This window comes from Monodon monoceros, unplaced genomic scaffold, assembly GCF_005190385.1.
Source record: "Monodon monoceros isolate NGI ecotype Baffin Bay Population unplaced genomic scaffold, NGI_Narwhal_1 Super_Scaffold_4, whole genome shotgun sequence".
Classification (NCBI taxonomy): domain Eukaryota; kingdom Metazoa; phylum Chordata; class Mammalia; order Artiodactyla; family Monodontidae; genus Monodon; species Monodon monoceros.
In genome coordinates, this window is record NW_021703781.1 from 48,063,216 (window position 1) to 48,082,492 (window position 19,277).

General features: G+C 37.1%; 1 protein-coding gene across 2 annotated transcripts in view; it reads left to right on the top strand.

The window, feature by feature from the left end:
- The window catches only part of BTAF1 (B-TFIID TATA-box binding protein associated factor 1), a 92,852-nt gene extending 74,051 nt beyond the window's left edge, over window positions 1-18,801 (top strand). Inside the window, exons 26-38 of one of the 2 annotated variants that reach the window (XM_029245212.1) lie at window positions 3,349-3,501; window positions 3,730-3,851; window positions 3,941-4,108; window positions 6,038-6,115; window positions 6,247-6,376; window positions 8,523-8,664; window positions 8,805-8,935; window positions 10,792-10,917; window positions 12,343-12,495; window positions 14,328-14,539; window positions 15,782-15,941; window positions 16,328-16,498; window positions 17,984-18,801. In XM_029245212.1, the coding sequence (XP_029101045.1) occupies window positions 3,349-3,501; window positions 3,730-3,851; window positions 3,941-4,108; window positions 6,038-6,115; window positions 6,247-6,376; window positions 8,523-8,664; window positions 8,805-8,935; window positions 10,792-10,917; window positions 12,343-12,495; window positions 14,328-14,539; window positions 15,782-15,941; window positions 16,328-16,498; window positions 17,984-18,127 (1,890 nt within the window). In that variant the 3' untranslated portion in view covers window positions 18,128-18,801. The remainder of the gene's footprint in view (window positions 1-3,348; window positions 3,502-3,729; window positions 3,852-3,940; window positions 4,109-6,037; window positions 6,116-6,246; window positions 6,377-8,522; window positions 8,665-8,804; window positions 8,936-10,791; window positions 10,918-12,342; window positions 12,496-14,327; window positions 14,540-15,781; window positions 15,942-16,327; window positions 16,499-17,983) is intronic. The other variant, XM_029245213.1, reaches the window with a different exon arrangement.
- The last annotated feature ends 476 nt before the right edge of the window (window positions 18,802-19,277 follow it).

Genomic DNA, 19,277 nt, shown 5'->3' on the forward strand with positions numbered 1-19,277 from the left:
TCATATCCTTTAACTTTTGGGCCTTGCATCATCTTATCTGTAAACTAAGTTGATTATGCTTTGTCCCCTTGGTCTTTTTTGGCATTGAAATCAATGAGTGATGAGAAACCATCATGTGTTCTTTGAGCAAAGGAGTAGATGATGAAAGCAGTGTTTTAGGAAAATCAGTTTAATAGCTGTTTGAATGTGGATTAGAATGTAAGTGCCCCCAGAGCCCAGATCCACTGTGAGGTGATAAAGAGTCTAAACTACTTTTTTTTTAAGGGAGAATAACAGTACTTGATAACAAGTTGGCAAAGAAAAGAGATTATGAACTTTAGAGATTGAGCAAAGATTGATAAGATTCCCTTTGATAGATGTGAAAATTACAAGGATGTGATGCATATTTTGCTTCCAGCCATGATAAAACAGATTTATCCTCCTACCTTAACTTAGAAAAACAGACAAAATGAATCAAACAATGGATTTCAGACATTGAACAACAAGGGAACAAATGAAATGCCCTAGCTTACTGCCTGGAGTGAGTTTCCAGACCATAGGACAGGGAAGTGAAACCTAAACAGAGGCTAGCAGAGTCAGAGTGCAGGGAGGACAAGATGGGTAGAATTTGCAAGGCAGAGTACCTGAGAGGAAGTAGCTGCACAGAGAGGAAGCTCCAGAGGTCCACACAAAGGCTGAGTATTCATTCATCTGTGCATATGTATGAGAATATGTTTGAGACTGGGGGGAAAAATCAGAAAGGAGTAGGTGGAACAATTCCCAGAGCTCACACAGGGTCAAGAATAGGTATTTCAAAAAAAGAAAAAAAAAAAAAAAGAATAGGTATTTCCCCCAAGCTGAGTCAGAGGACCTACCATATAGGGCACTGAGTACAGTCCTTAGAAGTATATTGCCTGAGTAGCAGGGCCAAATTAACCCTTGACAGAAGACTGATTTGAACGCACCTTAATAAAGCTTAAAAGCAAGCCTGAAAAGGATCAAATTGGTTTCAGGTAATTTAACTATATCCCCAAAAGAAAAAACTGTTTAACCCCCAAAAGTTCAGCACCCAACAGCGTAAAACTTATGACGTTTAGCACCCATCAGAAAATTAACCAGAGGGAGTTCCCTGGTGGCCTAGTGGTTAGGATTCCAGGCTTTCATTGCCATGGCCAGGTTTCAATCCCTGCTCAGGGAACTGAGATCCTGCCCCCCAAAGAAAAGTTAACCAGGAGAAAAGTCAGTCAATAGAAGCAGACCCTGAAATGACCCAGATAATAGAATTAGTATACAAGGACATTAAAATATGCTCCATATGTTCAAGAAGGTAGAGGGAAAGCATGAGTGTGATGAGGAGCAAAATGGAAGACATAAGAACAACCCAAATTGAACTTCTTGAGTTGAAAGATATAATTACAAATAAAAACACACTGGATAGGATTAATAGCAGATTAGGTGCTATGAGTTTGAAGATGCAGCAATAGAAACAAGAATGTCATGCAAGTTAATTCCTGTTTCACTTTATCTTGATTTGCTCTGTCCCATCTTCATAGGAAGAATCATGTACTTTTCAGTCAAGGATTCAGGGAATATAAACCAGTGGTTTTGATAGAAGCTTTAATTCCTTGCGCTATTAGTAACTCTTGCTGCTTTTATAGGAATTGGGGTGAGGAAGATACTCAAAGGAAGGGTTCCTGGCACTAAACAGTATTTATGAATCCTAATCGTTGTTAGGAAATGTCCCTATTGTATGGCCTTATATCTGGTTGTCATTTACTAAAAGGTCCATGAGGATAAATGTTTGAAGATTTCTTACTTATAAAGCACTGTGCAGAAAGGCTTCATTTTGATGGTTGTCATTATGGTATTAGATGTGTTAAAATGTTAGTTTCTATCTTACTTGACAAAGTTGTTAATTCTAAAACCTTTTGAGGGAATTCCCTGGCGGTCCAGTGGTTAGGACTCTGCGCTTCCACTGCAGGGGGCACAGGTTTGATCCCTGGTTGGGGAACTAAGATCCCTCGAGCCCTGCAGCGCAGCAAAAAAAAAACAAACCTGAAAATATAACATGCAATCATCTTAAGACTCAGTGTACACACCTCACTCCTGATACTATTTCTGGTGTTATAAGGAACATATATTTTAATTGAATTTAACTGAAGTTCTTTTCTGAGAATTTTACATTTCTTAACTTTCACTTTACATTTCTTTTTTTTTTCTTTTTTCTTTTTTTTTTTGTGATACGCGGGCCTCTCACTGTTGTGGCCTCTCCCATTGCGGAGCACAGGCTCCGGATGCGCAGGCTCAGAGGCCATGGCTCACGGGCCCAGCCGCTCTGTGGCATGTGGGATCTTCCCGGACCGGGGCACGAACCCGTGTCCCCCACATTGGCAGGCGGACTCTCAACCACTGCGCCACCAGGGAAGCCCTCAAGGACATTCTTAAGTGAAACCAACTTTAAAAAAAAGCTGGTGTTGACCAGCTAGAAGGGTGGGATAGGGAGGGAGGGAGGGAGGGAGACGTAAGAGGGAAGAGATATGGGAACATATGTATATGTATAACTGATTCACTTTGTTATAAAGCAGAAACTAACACACCATTGTAAAGCAATTATACTTCAATAAAGATGTAAAAAAAAAACCTACAGCAAAAAAAATATATATATATAGTAAAAAAAAAAAAAAAAGCTGGTGGATGGCTGTGAGGAATACTACAGTGACTACCAGTACACTTGGTGACATTGCCTTGATTCTTTCTGAGGCACAAGCAGTTTTGCCCATTATTTTTGTGCATCAGAGCAAATGTCAACACAGTGAAAAAAGTAATGTCTTTCTTTTGTTATGAAATAGTTGACGTCAATAACCCTTTGAAAAGGTCTTAGAAATCCTGTGGGATCTGCAGACCACATTTTGAGAACCAGTACCCTGGGGTATCATAACACTAAAATTGAGAAGCTCCAGTAACAGGATTTCACTTAAAATAAACTACAATTTTATTTGCCTCTTTATCAAGTAATGCCATGGTACTGGAAAAAATAAATTGTAGCTGTGTTCTTTAAAATATCTCAAATGTGTTTATTTAGTAGTCTCATTATAGCACTTTTAATACCTGTCAAATTCTTAAATATTTGTCTTCCAGTCTTTAAAATCATACTATTTTTGAATTGCTTTTTTCTCTGCATTTTTATATATATACATATATATGTTTTATTTTTGGTATTTTTTATAATTGAAGTATAGTTGGTTTACAATATTGTGTTATCTCTGCATTTGTATTTTGATAAGATGTGAAATGATTTCATAATCTGAGGATGGAAAAATTAATAAATAGTAGCAAATAGTTTTAATACACTTTAAAAAACAATTTTAGGCAGGCATTCCAGACCCTCCAAATATGTCAGAAGAATTAATCCAGTTGAAAGCCAAGGAACGACACTTTTTGGAGCAATTGTTAGATGGGAAAAAATTAGAAAATTACAAGATTCCAGTACCAATCAATGCTGAACTCAGAAAATATCAGCAGGTAAAGTTTTATACTTATAAATAGTGACTATTCCTTGTAAATGTGCCTTAAAGAGTTTAAAAATTGATTTAGTAATTCAGTTCTTCTGTCTAGTGTCTTATACCCATTTATTTCTCATTGCCTGTAAAAATACAGATTTTTTGGTCTGTGTAAACATGTTCTTTACAAGAAAAAATTTGTTATGATCTGTTCACATTTATCATTTTTCTTTTTCTCCCAACTTTTCAGGATGGTGTGAACTGGTTAGCATTTCTTAATAAGTATAAGCTTCATGGAATTCTGTGTGATGACATGGGTTTAGGAAAAACTTTACAGTCCATCTGCATTCTAGCAGGAGATCATTGTCACAGGTAATTTTAAATGTTATTTTAAAAGAAGGCTTTCAGATGCTGAGCAGTTTAAACGAACTGGTTAATTCATTGTGTTTCGCTGTCTAAAGGGCCCAGGAATATGCAAGATCAAAATTGGCAGAATGTATGCCACTTCCTTCCTTGGTGGTTTGTCCGCCAACATTAACAGGTCATTGGGTGGATGAAGTAGGTAAATTTTGCTCCAGAGAATATCTCAATCCATTGCATTATACTGGACCTCCCACTGAAAGAATAAGGTAAGAACTATACGACAAAAAAATGTTTTATCTTTTGCTTTAAGTAGTTTGGAAGAATAAAATCGATTAAATATGAATTCTAGTTAGCTTTTTTGGTTGTCAGACATAGGAACTTACTTATTTAAGAAAGGTGAGTAAATAATAAAGATATAATCAGTGAGACTCATCAAAATTCAAGGACTTCAGCCATTGTTAACAATCAGTTGGGCTTTCTAAGTTTTGGAGCCAGGAAACTGTCAGGAACCAAAACCATTCTCTATGCCTTTCTTGGAAGTCTTCTGATCATAGTATCTTCTAGGTGCTTCTGTTGTATCCTCATTTTTACTCACTTTCCCGAAGTGCTCCCTCTTTCTTCTTCTCTCTCCTCAAAAATGCTTTTTGGTCCACAGTGGCTTGCTCTAGTTGCCCTGATACCACAGAAACACTAGAGTTCTATTAGTTTTACCTTCTTTCTATCAACTAGTACATCTCTGTTCCTAAATACAAATGTTGAAGAGTGGTATATCATTGATTTCAGTTCATCTTTTTTTTAAATAAATTTATTTATTTTTGGCTACACTGGGTCTTCGTTGCTGCACACGGGCTTTTCTTTAGGTGTGGTGAGCAGGGGCTACTCTTCCGTGTGGTGCGTGGGCTTCTCATTGCTGTGGCTTCTCTTGTTGCAGAGCATGGGCTGTAGGTGCACAGGCTTCAGTAGTTGTGGCACACGGGCTCAGTAGTTGTGGCTCGCAGGTTTTACAGCACAGGCTCAGTAGTTGCAGCGCACGGGCTTAGTTGCTCCGTGGCATGTGGGATCTTCCCGGACCAGGGCTCAAACCCGTGTCTCCTGAATTGGCAAGTGGATTCTTAACCACCGTGCCATGAGGAAAGCCCTGATTTCAGTTCATCTTTTAAAGCTTGGATGGTCATAGATTGCTGATGAGGCCATAGATTTGCTGCCCTTCTGTTAATAATAGCTAACATATATTGAGCACTTACTGGCTAGGCATTATTCTAAGCAGTTTTATTTACATTTAGGTAAAATTGTGTGTTCTCATAATTACCTTATGAGGTATGGGTCCTACTATTCCCAGCAGCTGAGGAGTCTAAGACATGGGGTCTGGCAAGAAGGTCACTCAGCTAATTAAATGAAGATTGGAACACAGGCAGCTCAACAGCTTGTACTCTTAAAGAATTTATTGTAAAAGAATTCATCCATTTACAAGTGGTAGAAGCTTAGCTCAGACTAGCTTAAGCAAATGGCAAATTCATTAATTAAATTGAGAATCTCAGGGGGTGAATTCTTGCTTCAGGTACATCTAATTTACTATTCTTCCCCACGTATAACTTGTTCTGTTGATCTCTACTGGACTTCAGTCTACTGTTGGTAGGTAAGATGACCATGGGCATTCTCCTAGCTTGGCAACTATAATAAACAGAAATCTTCTTTCTCCTATCATGAATATATCAGTACCTGAGATGACTGACTGGCCTTGACTGGGTCATGCCCCCAAACCAGTCTTTGTGGTCAGGGGATAAAATACTGTGAATGGCTTGACCTGATTAAAATGCTTCATCTCTTTGGTGACTATGAGGACGTGTGATTGATAGCTCCCCCTCTACCCCCCAGCACAATATGGAATGGTGAAGGAATAGTGAGTGCCTCCAAGGAAGAGGTGTTGGCAAATAAAGTTAAAATGACCTCCACATTTTGAGTCAGGTACCTGTCTCTTTTCTAATCAGACTGAGTTAGAGCAACAAGGCCAAGTCATAAGAAGAATGGCCTTCAGGTATCAGGGTCATGGATGTAGAGTAAGCAGAAGGGAATATTGGGCTTAGTAGGTAGATTGAAAGCACTTTATACAATGGCATCTGTGGTTTTCCCTTTGAAAGCATATTATAAACTTTGCAGATTCCCCATTTTGTAATCTTACATATTTTTAAATACAGGTTACAGCATCAGGTGAAAAGGCACAATCTGATAGTGGCTTCATATGATGTTGTGAGAAACGACATAGATTTCTTTAGGTAAGAATTAAACTTTTTTAAAGAAAGACTTAGTATCAAATTCAGAGAGACTTAGTATTTTCCTGCCTCAAAGGCTTCATATTGTTCCTGACATATAGTAAAAGATGCTAACATTTTTTGTTTTTCTTCAGAAATATTAAATTTAACTACTGTATTCTTGATGAAGGCCATGTCATCAAAAATGGAAAAACAAAATTGTCAAAAGCAGTAAAACAACTGACTGCTAATTATAGGATTATTCTTTCTGGAACACCAATCCAGGTAATTATTTACCTTTTTTTTTTTTTTTTTTTTTTAATATTTGCCATGTGGAGAGAAGGCTTGGCATTTGACAGTGAATTAAAGAGGTTTTTTTAGTTTATAGGAATGATAATTTCCAATAATTATCTTGCTTTTATAATGGTTCATTTGGTATGTAGCAGTATGTGAGCAAACTAGGTTTTAAATCTCATATTTAAAATGTAATTTTAGGCTATGTAAACATAAGTCTTATAAGACATAAGTCTTCCACATTGGCCATCTTCCTTCTGCAGTATAATACAATCTGATTTAACATTGAAAAGCTAGAGATGATTCAGAGGTGACTCATCATATAGGAGAGGTATGAATAACTGAGATTAGGAAGCAATTGAAGGAAAGAGATTGTAACAGTTTATCTTAGAAAAGGAAGGAGATGGCTGAGTATGTAGATGCCTTTAGATATTTTTGAGAGATTCTCTTATCTTCCAGAGGAATTGGTTGCAAATGTTCACATCTAGCTTGGATAGCCAAGTCTGATGGGAAGATACCCTCCATCATTCTCCAGTTGGTAGGAGGGTAGACACCAAGTGACCTCTAAGATTGCTTCTGACTCTTAAAAAATTGATGGTTCTTTATGTATTTGTTACTTTTCTTTTAAATTTATTTTTGGTGATAGACTGACTACTAAAGTATTATGGTTTTGTCTATTAAGTAAACACTTCAGATTTTAATAACCACAAGAGAGAACGTAATTACAAACATATGAAAATTTAATGGAAGTAAGAAAAAGTACATTTAAAAGGGAAAAAGGGACTTTCCTGGTTGTGCAGTGGTTAAGACTCTGCCCTCGCAGTGCAGGGGGCATGGGTTTGATCCCTGGTTGGGAACTAGGATCCTGCATGCCACATGGCACAGCCTAAATAAATAGATAGATAAATAGATAGTTGGATAAATAAGAGGAAAAAATCACTCTTTAGGTTTGTTTTTGTGTGTGTGTGTGTGTGGTACACGGGCCTCTCACTGCTGCGGCCTCTCCCATTGCAGAGCACAGGCTCCGGACGCGCAGGCCCAGCAGCCATGGCTCACGGGCCCAGCTGCTCTGTGGCATACTCTTTAGGTTTGATATATCAAGATTTGTTTTGCTTATATGGAAACTTCACAGTATTTTAAAATTGATTATAGCTTTCACAACAAAAGAAGTATTTGTTTGCTTAAAGGCTCTCTTTTCCCCTTCCACACCTCAACAGTTTAGCTCTGAAGCTGTAAGGTGGGTGGGTTTCTGCACCAAACAGCCATGGTAGCCCATGAGTCATGGGGCAGAGCCTAGGTGGGATTAGAAGGGTTTCAGTATAGAATGGCAGCCCAGCATGGTGAGCCACTGCTTGAGCCTGGTGAGGAGGGCTTCTGGAAGGGGTAAACAGATGGGATGGTACCTTAGGATCCACACATACTGGGAAAGCATCTAAAATGAAAAAGTGTTGATTTCTTTTTTTCTTTTTTCATGAAACTCCAACAGAATTGGAAAGAACCTGTGCCTGTTCCTCATGACCCATAAATACTGGGTAGACTTGACCTATAACCAAACTCTTCTAGGTTTTCCTGTGTTGAAGAAATGGTGGTATTGGCCAAATTTCTTAAATCTTGCTGCTAATCTGAGTCTCAAAGTTAAAAGAATCAGACATGTATTCATCTTTCTCCTCTATTTACTACTTGATGGAACCTACCAGTAGGATTTAAATACCATGGACCAAGGCTTATTCTGGTGGAAGAGACTTGAAAGTTTCCTCCAAATAGGATAGAGTATTTTCTCCAAATTTTACACGTTAAAATATAGACTTATAGAGACTTCCCTGGCTGTCCAGTGGTTAAGACTTTGCCTTTGCAGGGGGTGCGAGTTTGATCCCTGGTCGGGGAGCTAAGATCCCACATGCCTCATGGCCAAAAAACCAAAACAGAAGACAGAAGCAATATTGTAACAAATTCAATAAAGACTTTAAAAGTGGTCCACATCAAAAAAATCTTTAAAATATATGTATATATAGACTTATACCCAAAAATGTGGTGATAATCTATGTCATCACAGTGGGCTTTCATTAACGTTCCATTTTTAAGTATAAGGAAATAATCCTAGTACACAAGATAACTGGTGTTCCTTTCTTATATTCAGAACAACGTTTTGGAGCTGTGGTCATTATTTGATTTCCTCATGCCAGGATTTTTGGGGACTGAACGCCAGTTTGCTGCACGATATGGTAAACCTATATTAGCAAGTAGGGATGCTCGAAGCTCCAGTCGTGAACAAGAAGCAGGTATGAAAAAGAGATACAGTTATATACTCTGTGCAAGTGAATATAATTTATATCTAACTTTTGGGAAGCCATTTAATCTTATTATTAAGAGAAATTAATAATAATAAATAGAATTAAGTTAACTGTCTTATTATTAATAGGTGTTCTCGCGATGGATGCACTGCACCGCCAAGTCCTGCCATTTCTTTTGAGAAGAATGAAAGAAGATGTTTTGCAGGATCTACCGCCCAAAATTATTCAAGACTATTACTGTACTCTTAGTACTCTCCAGGTTAGGAATCTGGTGATCGCAATTGTGGTTGTTGGTGGTATGTTTATTAGGGGAATGTTTTGAACAAGCCACAAAAGTATTGAATAAAGGGGATTTAGCCTTTGGTCTATCACTCTAATCTAGCTTCTACTTCCTTAGACTTCAGGAATACTCAGTTTCAAACAGGTGTAGATAAAACCTAAATGAATCTGTTTGGATATGTAAGTACACATTTGGGTATGTGCATTTTGAATATAGCATTAAAACAAAATCCAGTATCATAATTGCTTTGTTATATATGTCTAGTTAATTGAAAAAGTTGGAAGGTTAAAATGATATAGAAGTAAGCCAATGTTTTATAAGGGCCAGAAGTCTGCCTATAATGTCATATCCTTGCAGCAGCATTATAGGTGTATACATCAGGGCTGAGTTGGGAAGTGGGACCTTGTCCCTTTTAAAGTATTGCCGATAAATTTTCAAAATAAGTATTGGCTTCTGCACAGTTCTGATTTTGTACATAGAGACCATTATCAAAGGAATTTATTGTATGCCTTTCCTTGTGCAGTATTTTTGTAAGGGGAAACTGTCTCTTGTCTTAGTAAGATATGGCCTATAAGCAGAATTTTCTGTTTGAACGTTTACTTTGTGTTCTAGGCTAGTGAGCATCAGTCTGTTTCAGTATTAGAGTTGATTTAGTATGGTCAAATGAAAAAAAGATATACAGACATACCTGGAAAACTGCTTCTTTCCCTCCAGTGTATAGACATTTAACCTTTTAGTATTTATCTATACAACCTGAGTTTAGTGGACAGGACACTAATTTAGATGCTAAGAGCTCTGTGATCATTTATATTATCTACCTCATCTCTCTGAGCCTCCATCCCTCATTTGTAAAAATTGGATTAATATTTCTTGAAGGAAAAATTTTTAGAGGTAATGAAATCAAGACTTTTTAAAGTTAAGTATAATAAAGAGAAGGTGCCATATGAAAAAACCTGAGATGATATACTGGTGGTGGTATTATAACATCCTCATAAAACACATTTAAGTAGTCTGGAGGAAGGGGGCTGGGGAGGGAAGTGACATTTGGGTTTGTTTTGCACCTGCAGGTTTTTATTCTCTGACTTCTGTTCTCTAGCACTCTAGATTCTCTTCCCTTTCACATTGTTTTAGCATATACAAGGCAGGAACCCAGACTCCAAGATAATACTTTGAACTTGGTATGGGTTCTGCAGTTAGTATCCTTTTTTAAACTTGGTCTTTTGAAATATACCTATTAGGGTCTTGACCACATAACTTCACTTAAGGAAGATTTCCTCATTTACTTGTAAGGGTTAAAGTTCTCTTTTATTGGTAATGTATTTCTCTTCTTGAACAGAGTGGAAAAATTAGGTCTAGGACTATTTGACTATTTTTTAAAATATTTTAGCAGCCAAACAATGTGTTAAACTTGTTTTCTAAATGTAATTTAAAAGGAATTTACCAAGATGCAGTGGATCATCTGTAATCAAGTAGTGAAATATAGGTATCATAATTTATTTTCTTTGATGAGGGCTGATTTAAATTACTGCTTTTATTGGCCTTTGCTAGTTATGTGGGGGTTTTTTGTTTTTTTTTTTTTTGCGGTACGCGGGCCTCACCATTGTGGCCTCTCCCGCTGCGGAGCACAGGCTCTGGATGCGCAGGCTCAGCGGCCATGGCTCACGGGCCCAGCCGCTCCGCAGCATGTGGGATCCTCCTGGACCGGGGCATGAACCCGTGCCCCCTGCGTCGGCAGGTGGACCGTCAACCACTGCGCCACCAGGGAAGCCCGCTAGTTATGTTTTGAACAATTGAAAATAATTATACTTATTGCTTTCATGGGGGGAATTTTACAGGTTCAGCTCTATGAGGATTTTGCTAAGTCTCGTGCCAAGTGTGATGTTGATGAAACAGTTTCTTCAGCTGCACTTTCTGAAGAAACTGAAAAACCAAAGCTTAAAGCTACAGGCCATGTATTCCAGGTATATATTACAGTCCACTTTTTAAATGTTGTTGAACAATGTTCTTCAGTGCAGCAGTTTTTACATGGGACACTGAAATACGGATTTATTTAGTTTTTTTCAGTATTGTGTATACATTCTTGAAAATAGGTAAAAGTACCAATTTATTTTCATATTCATAATTAGTAATAAGTAATTTAATATTAAAATTAAAAACCACAATATATGTTTGTATATTACATTAAAAGAAGGGTTTTAAAATAGAGAAACTTTTATTTTCTATTCAAAAAATATTTGAACATCTACCACAAGGCAGTAATTTTTCTATAACCTCAGGGGTTAATTAAAGCAGTGGACAAAACAGACCCCTTCCCTTGTAGAGGTGAAAATTGATTAAGTAAGTAAAATATATATATCATGTAAAAGAAAATAAAGGCAAGTATGGGGTTATACAGTATAGGAGTCCCGGTAGGTTGTGGTTTTCAATAGAGTGATCAGGGATGTCACTGAGAAGGTGACATTTGAGCGAAGATCTGAAGGAAGATTGAGGCATGCAGATATGTGGTGGGGGGGAGTGATTCCAGGCAGAGGATACATAAAGCACAGAAGTCCTGAGACACATGATGAATGTGCTTGAGAAAAAAGAGTATCAACTCACTTTTTTTCTTTCCCTTTTGAAATATTCCACTGTAGAATACCTTCCAAACCCCCTTGTCACCAATAAATTAAATACTTGTAGCAGTTTTAAAGATAGAAATGGGAAAAGGTGATTTTGAAGGCTTATACCTCTCCCACAGTTTCTGTCATAGTGCTTACGGATACAGTTGAGACCCAAACTATAAGCCAAGTAAATGACAAAAGACAAAGGGTATGGCTGAATCAGAGAAAGAAAAAAAAAGACCTGAGGGGGTTCTGATTCTCAAACACAACCACTTGAAACACAACCACCTAGTTCCACCTTACCTTTCCCACCACCAGACCTGTTGAATCAAAATACTGTGTAGAGGGGAGAGATTTACAGATTTATAAGGTCCTCAAGAAGTTTTTATACCCACTGAAGTTTGAGAAACCTTTCTTTAGAAAATGATGTCTAGTTCTAGAATCACCTATCAGCATTATCAGGCACTTTGAGTGGGAAAGAGTTAGCTAGGAGCTAATAAATAAGACATTCTTTCACGAGAAGCTCATTGTCTAGTGGGGGTGACAGACATAAACAGTACAATTTATACAAGTTATAAATGCTGTCACAAAAATAAATACAAGTTGTGTAAGATGAAGACATCACAGATGAGGTACTTGAACTGTTTCTTGAAGAATGAGCAGAGGAGTAGTGAGAAGGAGAAGAAAGGCATTTTAGATAGATGGACTAGCATAGGAAAGGTACTGACATGAACATTTGTGGCATGTGAAGGAGACTTGTATATACTTTCTTCCCCTTTCTTAAAGGCATTACAGTACCTGCGTAAACTGTGCAACCATCCAGCATTAGTCTTAACACCTCAACACCCAGAGTTCAAGAGTACTACTGAGAAACTCGCGGTTCAGAATTCTTCTCTCCATGATATTCAACATGCCCCTAAACTCTCGGCTTTGAAACAAGTAAGTAGGTCTTCTAAGTGCTTAGATGTGTGTTGTACATTCTTGGTCTGTAACAGTAGGTAAATTTGCTTTTCCAAAAGATTACTGAGGTGTTTACTATTTCTTTTATTTTAAAATTTGGTTTGTTAAATTTTTGATACAGCTTTTTAAAAACTTGTGGTAAAATATATAACATAGTATATGCCGTTTTAACCATTTTTAACTGTAGAATTCTATGGCATTAATAACATTCACAGTGTTATGTAACCATTACCACTATTTATTTCCAAAATTTTTCCATCAACCAAATAGAAACTCTGTACCTGTTAAGCAATAACTTCCCACTCCCCTTTCTGTAACCCCAGGGAACCTCGAATCTACTTTCTGTCTGTGTGAATTTGCCTGTTCTAAATATTTCATGTACGTGGAACCATATTGTTGTTCTTTTGTGGCCGGCTTATTTCACTTATTTTCAAGGTTCATTCATGTTAGAGCACATATCAGCACTTCATTCATTTTTATGGCTGGATAATAGTCCTTTGTTGTTGTTGTTATTACCACCACCAGTACATTTTGTTTATCCAGTCATGTGTTGATGACACTTGGGTTGTTTCCACCTTCTGGCTATTGTGAATAATGCTGCAATGAACATTAGCTTGTTTGAGTCCCTCTTTTTAGTTCTTTTAGATATTAGACCTAAGAGTGGAATTGCTGGATTATATAGCAATTCTATGTTTAACTTTTTCAGGAACTGCCAAACTGCTTTCCACAGTGGCTGCAACATTTACATTCCCAAGCTATGTGCCAGGGTTCTGATTTCCTTACATCCTCACCAACACTTATTTTCCTTTTTTTTTTAGTATAGCCATCACAATAGGTATGAAGTGGTATCACATTGTTGATTTGATTTGCTATTCCTATTGACTAATGATGTTGTTTTCATGTGCTTATTGGGACATTTGTATATCTTCTTTGGAGAAATGCCCATTTAAGTCCTTTGACTGTTTTTTCATTGGGTTGTTTGTCTTTTGGTTGAGTTTTAGGAGTTTGTATTCTAGATATTAAGCCTTTATCAGATACGTGATTTGCAAATACTTTCTCCCATTCTGTAGATTGTCTTTTAACTTTCTTGGTCATGTCCTCCATGGTGTCTGATGAGAAAAGGGGTGTTCATCTCATTGAGAATCCCTTTTACATGAAGTCACTTTTGGGAATTCCCTGGCAGTCCAGTGGTTAGGACCTGGTGCTTTCACTGCCAGGGCCCGGGTTTGATCCCTGGTTGGGAGACAAAGATCCCACAGGTCGTGTGGTAGTGGTGGGGTGGTCACTTTTCTCTTGCTGTCGTCAAGATTTCGCTTTTTGTCTTTGTCTTTCAACAGCTTGATTATATGTGTCAGTGTGGATCACTGGAATTAATTTTTCTAGGAACTGCTTGCTCTGCCATTTGCTCATGTCACTCTTGGTATAACTTTTAAAAATGGAGTTTTAAAAAATTCTGGAATTTGGAAAGGTTAAATTAAAGGAACCAATTTCAAGTTAATGTAAATGTTAATACCATTTAGTTTTTCTAGCCTTAAAAATTAAGATCTTATTGTAAAACCTGGACTTTATTGTTTTAGCTTTTTGTAGTTATTCTGGCTTAAATTTTATTGAAAATAAATAACGGATGAAGATTTTAGATTTCACATGGGCTAGTGTAGAAAATGTTATAAATGAGAGCCCCAAATGCTAATCTGCTTTTCAGGTCACAGGTAAGTTAACCTTTTCTCACCACAAAGAGAAATATTTATTTTGGTGAGATTGACTGCCTACTTTTATTGGACATCTGTGTAACAATTGATTCTTTTTTCAAGTTGCTGTTGGACTGTGGTTTGGGAAATGGCAGCACTTCCGAGAGTGGCACAGAGTCTGTTGTAGCCCAGCACAGGATACTGATCTTCTGTCAGCTTAAAAGCATGCTTGATATAGTAGAGCATGATCTTCTCAAACCTCACTTACCCTCTGTCACTTACTTGAGATTAGATGGTAGCATACCTCCTGGTCAGAGGCATTCCATTGTTTCACGGTAAGTGGCTTCTAAAATCTTACAAATCAAGTTATAGTCAATTTATTATTATTACTTACATAGAAGTTTGCCTCATGAAGTATCTTCTTTGGCTAGATATTTGCAAATGTGTTTTTTTCTGTATAATTCAACCCAACTAAACCTTTACCTTTTTAAAATACAGAACTGCAGAAATATAATTGAATAGTTTGTTTAGTTAGGGGGAAAAAAGTGTGACTGTATTAGCACTCCTAAGGGCATGAAAGAAATTTAAGGCATCAACAAAAAATAGAGGTAACTACTTTCCCCTCATCTGTTTATGGGAGTTGGGGCAGGAGGAAGCAAACAAGTGGCTTAACTAAGCTCTTTATCCTGATCCCTCTGTCTCTGCTGAAAACAAGTTGGAAGCTGGCCTAGCTTGGAAGCAGAATCACTGAGTACAGTGTTCTTACATGTGGTCTGCTCCCTCTGCGTTGGAAATCGCAGGGGTTCATTTTTAAAAATGCATATTCCTAGGTTCTGTCCCAGGCCTGCTGACTTCAAGAGTGAGCATTTTTAACAAGCATCCCTAAGAGATTTTTAGGCACAAAACAGAGACCCACGAAGGGACTTTGAACCCAGGTTTGACTCTGACTCTACCATTGAGGCAGTGTTCTCTTGGGCCTGTTTATTATCCACACAGCCTGAGAGTCTCTCAGATAACAATAATGATATCTTATAGAGCTACTGTAAGAAATAACATAAAGCATACAAAGTACAAAGCCCAGTGCCTGACTCAGAGTAATAAACGGTAGCTTAGTAATGCTAGCTCTTCTTTTTCCTAGAAGCTACCAGATGTCCTTTGTCAATATCTTCTAGGACTAGTACAATTTTAGCAACCCTCAGCACGCTAATCTTCTACCTTCCCTGACTGATCTAACCTTTCTCTACACTCTTCTGTCTCCATACGTTAAAGGTTCATAGTTGGGTTTTGTCTTAATTATAATTAGTGTTCCATTTTTGCATCCATTTTGCAATTGGACTTAATTGCTAGGTATGAAATTTCTGACATGTTCTAGAATACCTTCTTTCTATTACTAAAGATGTTATGTATATTAAAAGAAGATAGTCTGAACTCAGGTGGTCACAGAAATGTCTGTGTCGTGGATTATAAAGCAGTGTTCTCATTTGTGCTCTTTAATTTTTATTAAACAGTTCAGTTTCTGTTACTTGAACTTTAGGAAGAAATGTACTAATTTTATTTTTTAATATCTATGTTTTTAGGTTTAACAACGATCCATCCATAGATGTTCTCTTACTTACAACTCACGTTGGTGGCCTGGGGCTTAACTTAACAGGCGCTGACACAGTGGTATTTGTGGAGCATGACTGGAATCCCATGCGTGATCTACAAGCCATGGACCGGGCCCATCGCATTGGGCAGGTAAAAAGTCAGCACTCACAAGTGTTAACTTGTGCACTGGGAAAAATAACTCCCCCCAAAAGACAGGAAGCCTTGGTTTAAGTTCCCGCTCTTATGTTAGTAAGGGTTGTGACGTTAGGCAAGTCACTTAATTTTGTGGCACCATTTCCTCATGTGCTAAATGAGGTGCCTGGGCTAAGAAAACCTGGGAAACTGTCCATTCCTAATGTTCTGTGATCGTCTACAAACATTTTAAGGTCATGGGCACAGATAAAGAAAACACAATCCTAATTCAATGGTAGTTAAGTACTTAGTACAAGTATGCAAGCCCTCTGACTTGGTAAATCTCAAAACTTACTTACCCATTTATTCATGCTACAGTTGCTTAACTTCTTTTTCTCATTCAGAAACGTGTGGTTAATGTGTACCGACTGATAACCAGAGGAACGCTGGAAGAGAAAATAATGGGTTTGCAGAAATTCAAGATGAACATAGCAAATACTGTTATTAGCCAAGAGAATTCTAGTTTGCAGAGTATGGGGACAGATCAACTCCTTGATCTGTTTACTCTTGATAAGGTAAAGAACTTCTTATACAATTTGTTGTATCTTTAATGTATTCACAGACTTCCTGGGACTGCTTGGTAAAAGTATTAAAAGGAGCAGCAAAAGTCATTCACTTTAGTATCACCTAGACAACCCTTTGAGGGAATTTCCGATGTCCAGATAAAACTCACCAGGATACTAGGGCATGTTTGAAGGTCTGACTTTCTGATTGATGTCTCCAGTGTCTTCCCCAGGTTTTCTTTCCTTAGTCCCTACCTGCTAAAGGACAGCTGTTTCTGGAGTCAGCTAGACCTGGGTCTGTGTTTCTTGCCCTGCCTCCTATTAACTGGCGACCTTAGGCAAATTAACTTCTCTGACCATCTTCAGCCTTGGCAGAATAACAATGCCTATATTACTAGAGTTATGAAAATAATAAATAGTAGCTATTGTTGTTAATGTGGATGATGGACCTAATATATATCAGATAACAATCCATTATCAAAGGATGCACCAGCTGGAAATATTGGTTGGTCTAATAATGTAAAACTAATAGGGTTGGATTTAAAGCCCTGTGTAGGTTCAGAAAATCAACTGTACACAGTATAAATTAGGGTGAGAAATGGCCTTATATAATGCAATTAAACTAGCTGTAATAACAGAATTATAGTGTCCAAATGTGAGAGAAAGTAGTTCCACTCTACTCTGTGTGTGTTAAGCCACATTTAGAATACTGTCTGGTTCTGGGTGCTGCATTTTAAACAGTAACAAATCAGTGAATCCCCAAAAGATGGCCAGAATGGAGAAGAGTTCTTCAGTCGTGTCACATAAGGGAGATTGAAAGAACAGGATCTGTGTAACCCAGAAAAAAAGGCTCAAAGAAACATGGATTGCTTCAAATGTATTTTATTCCATTTGAAAGAATATTCTTATGGGTGACTTTCAGTGAGCAGAAACTGGGCTCAAGGGGTGTTCCAAGGAAGCAAGAACTACTGCCATAAAGGATCTTATTGGCAAAATTTGAATATGGACTACATATGAGATCATGTTAATATACCAATATTAAATTTCCTTAATTTGATCTTTGTACTTTGGTTATGTAAGAGAATGTCCTTGTTTTGGGATAAAGGGGCATAATATCTACAACCTATTCTCAAATGGTTTTGGGAAAGGCTGATAATTTAACTATATATCTAATACTAACATATACACAGGTGTGTATATATATATACATATATATATATACACACACGGGAGAAGAATGACAAAGCCAAGTGACACAGTTAACAGTGAATTCTTTGCAATGTTCTTAAAATTCTTCTCAAATAAAAAGCGTAAAATGATAAATTATTAGGGCTGTGGGAAAATAGGCTATTTTATGAGTTCACGAACTTCCCCATATTTTGAAGTGTTTAACTCTGTTGAAAAAGTGCAATGTTAGAAAGAACTATGATATTTTAAAGGAAAATAAAATTTCTGAAATTAATCTTTCATTTTATCTTTCTGCCAATTTTTCTTAAGGACGGCAAAGCAGAAAAAGCTGACACCTCTACTTCTGGAAAAGCAAGTATGAAATCAGTTCTTGAAAACCTGAGCGATCTGTGGGATCAAGAGCAATACGATTCAGAGTACAGCCTGGAAAATTTCATGCATTCTCTCAAATAACTATCAGATATTGTAAATGCAATTGCTGCTAGTTCAGTAACATTTCTGCTGATATTCAGCAAATTTCAAAGTTTATGGTGAACTTTTTAGCTCAACGTGTAAATAGATCTGAAGAATATTCAGCATAACGCTGGTTCTTGTTTCACTGGGGGGAACAAGTTATTCTCAAACATTTGCACTGTATTAAATTTAAATGTTAATGTGAAATGGTTTAAATTTTACATGCTGAATAGCTGCAGAGCAGAGGAACCAAACCAGGTTTACATGCGCTACCATGAGGTGTTCTTACTGGGAACAAGCCTCCTATCTTTACATAGTAGTCACTTTGTACAGGATAATATCCATGAGTACGTTAGTGTTCATGTACGTTTTTCCTTTTAAAGAGAACTTGTTTTTATAAATGATTAAAACTAGGGTTTTTTTGTATAAAAGCCTTTAATGAGCCATAATTTTAAGAATAATGACTACAATACTGGTCACTCTTGGAACATGAAAATCTTAGACAAGTAATTGAACCAAACCTTTGGTGGAAACGTTTATATATTTAATGCAATGGCATAGTGTTGTTCAAATCTTTAACATCATTTTGTTAACTTTTAAAACATCAACTATTCTAAATACAGGTAATGTTCTATTTAAGGCTATCATAACATCCTATTAAGAGGGTGTTCTTTTAATTTATCTAAGGGCTAGGATATAGCCAGATTCTGAGGACATATCTACTCAATAGGTTTCAATCGTATATATATATATATATATATATATATATACACACACACACACATATATATAAAATATATATTTTTTGTAACTATGAACCTATACAGTTTTCCAGAAGTAGATTTTACACTGTTTAGAATTTCAAAACCTATGGTGAAAAGACTGTTTATCGTAGTAATGCATGACTGTAGCATAAAAGGGAGAAATGATTCCTTTATACAAACATACATAAATACACATATCTATATGCACAGATGTACCTATCCTGCATCCGAAAGGGTGCTTGGTATTGGCACTAAAATCATGTAGTTACACCGGGCAGCAGTAGGTGGGCATGGAGCTGATTAGGGTTAGAAAAGCGAGCTCAATAGTGAGGGTGGGTATATGTATATAGATATGCATGTATGTGTATGTATATAATTTTATATAT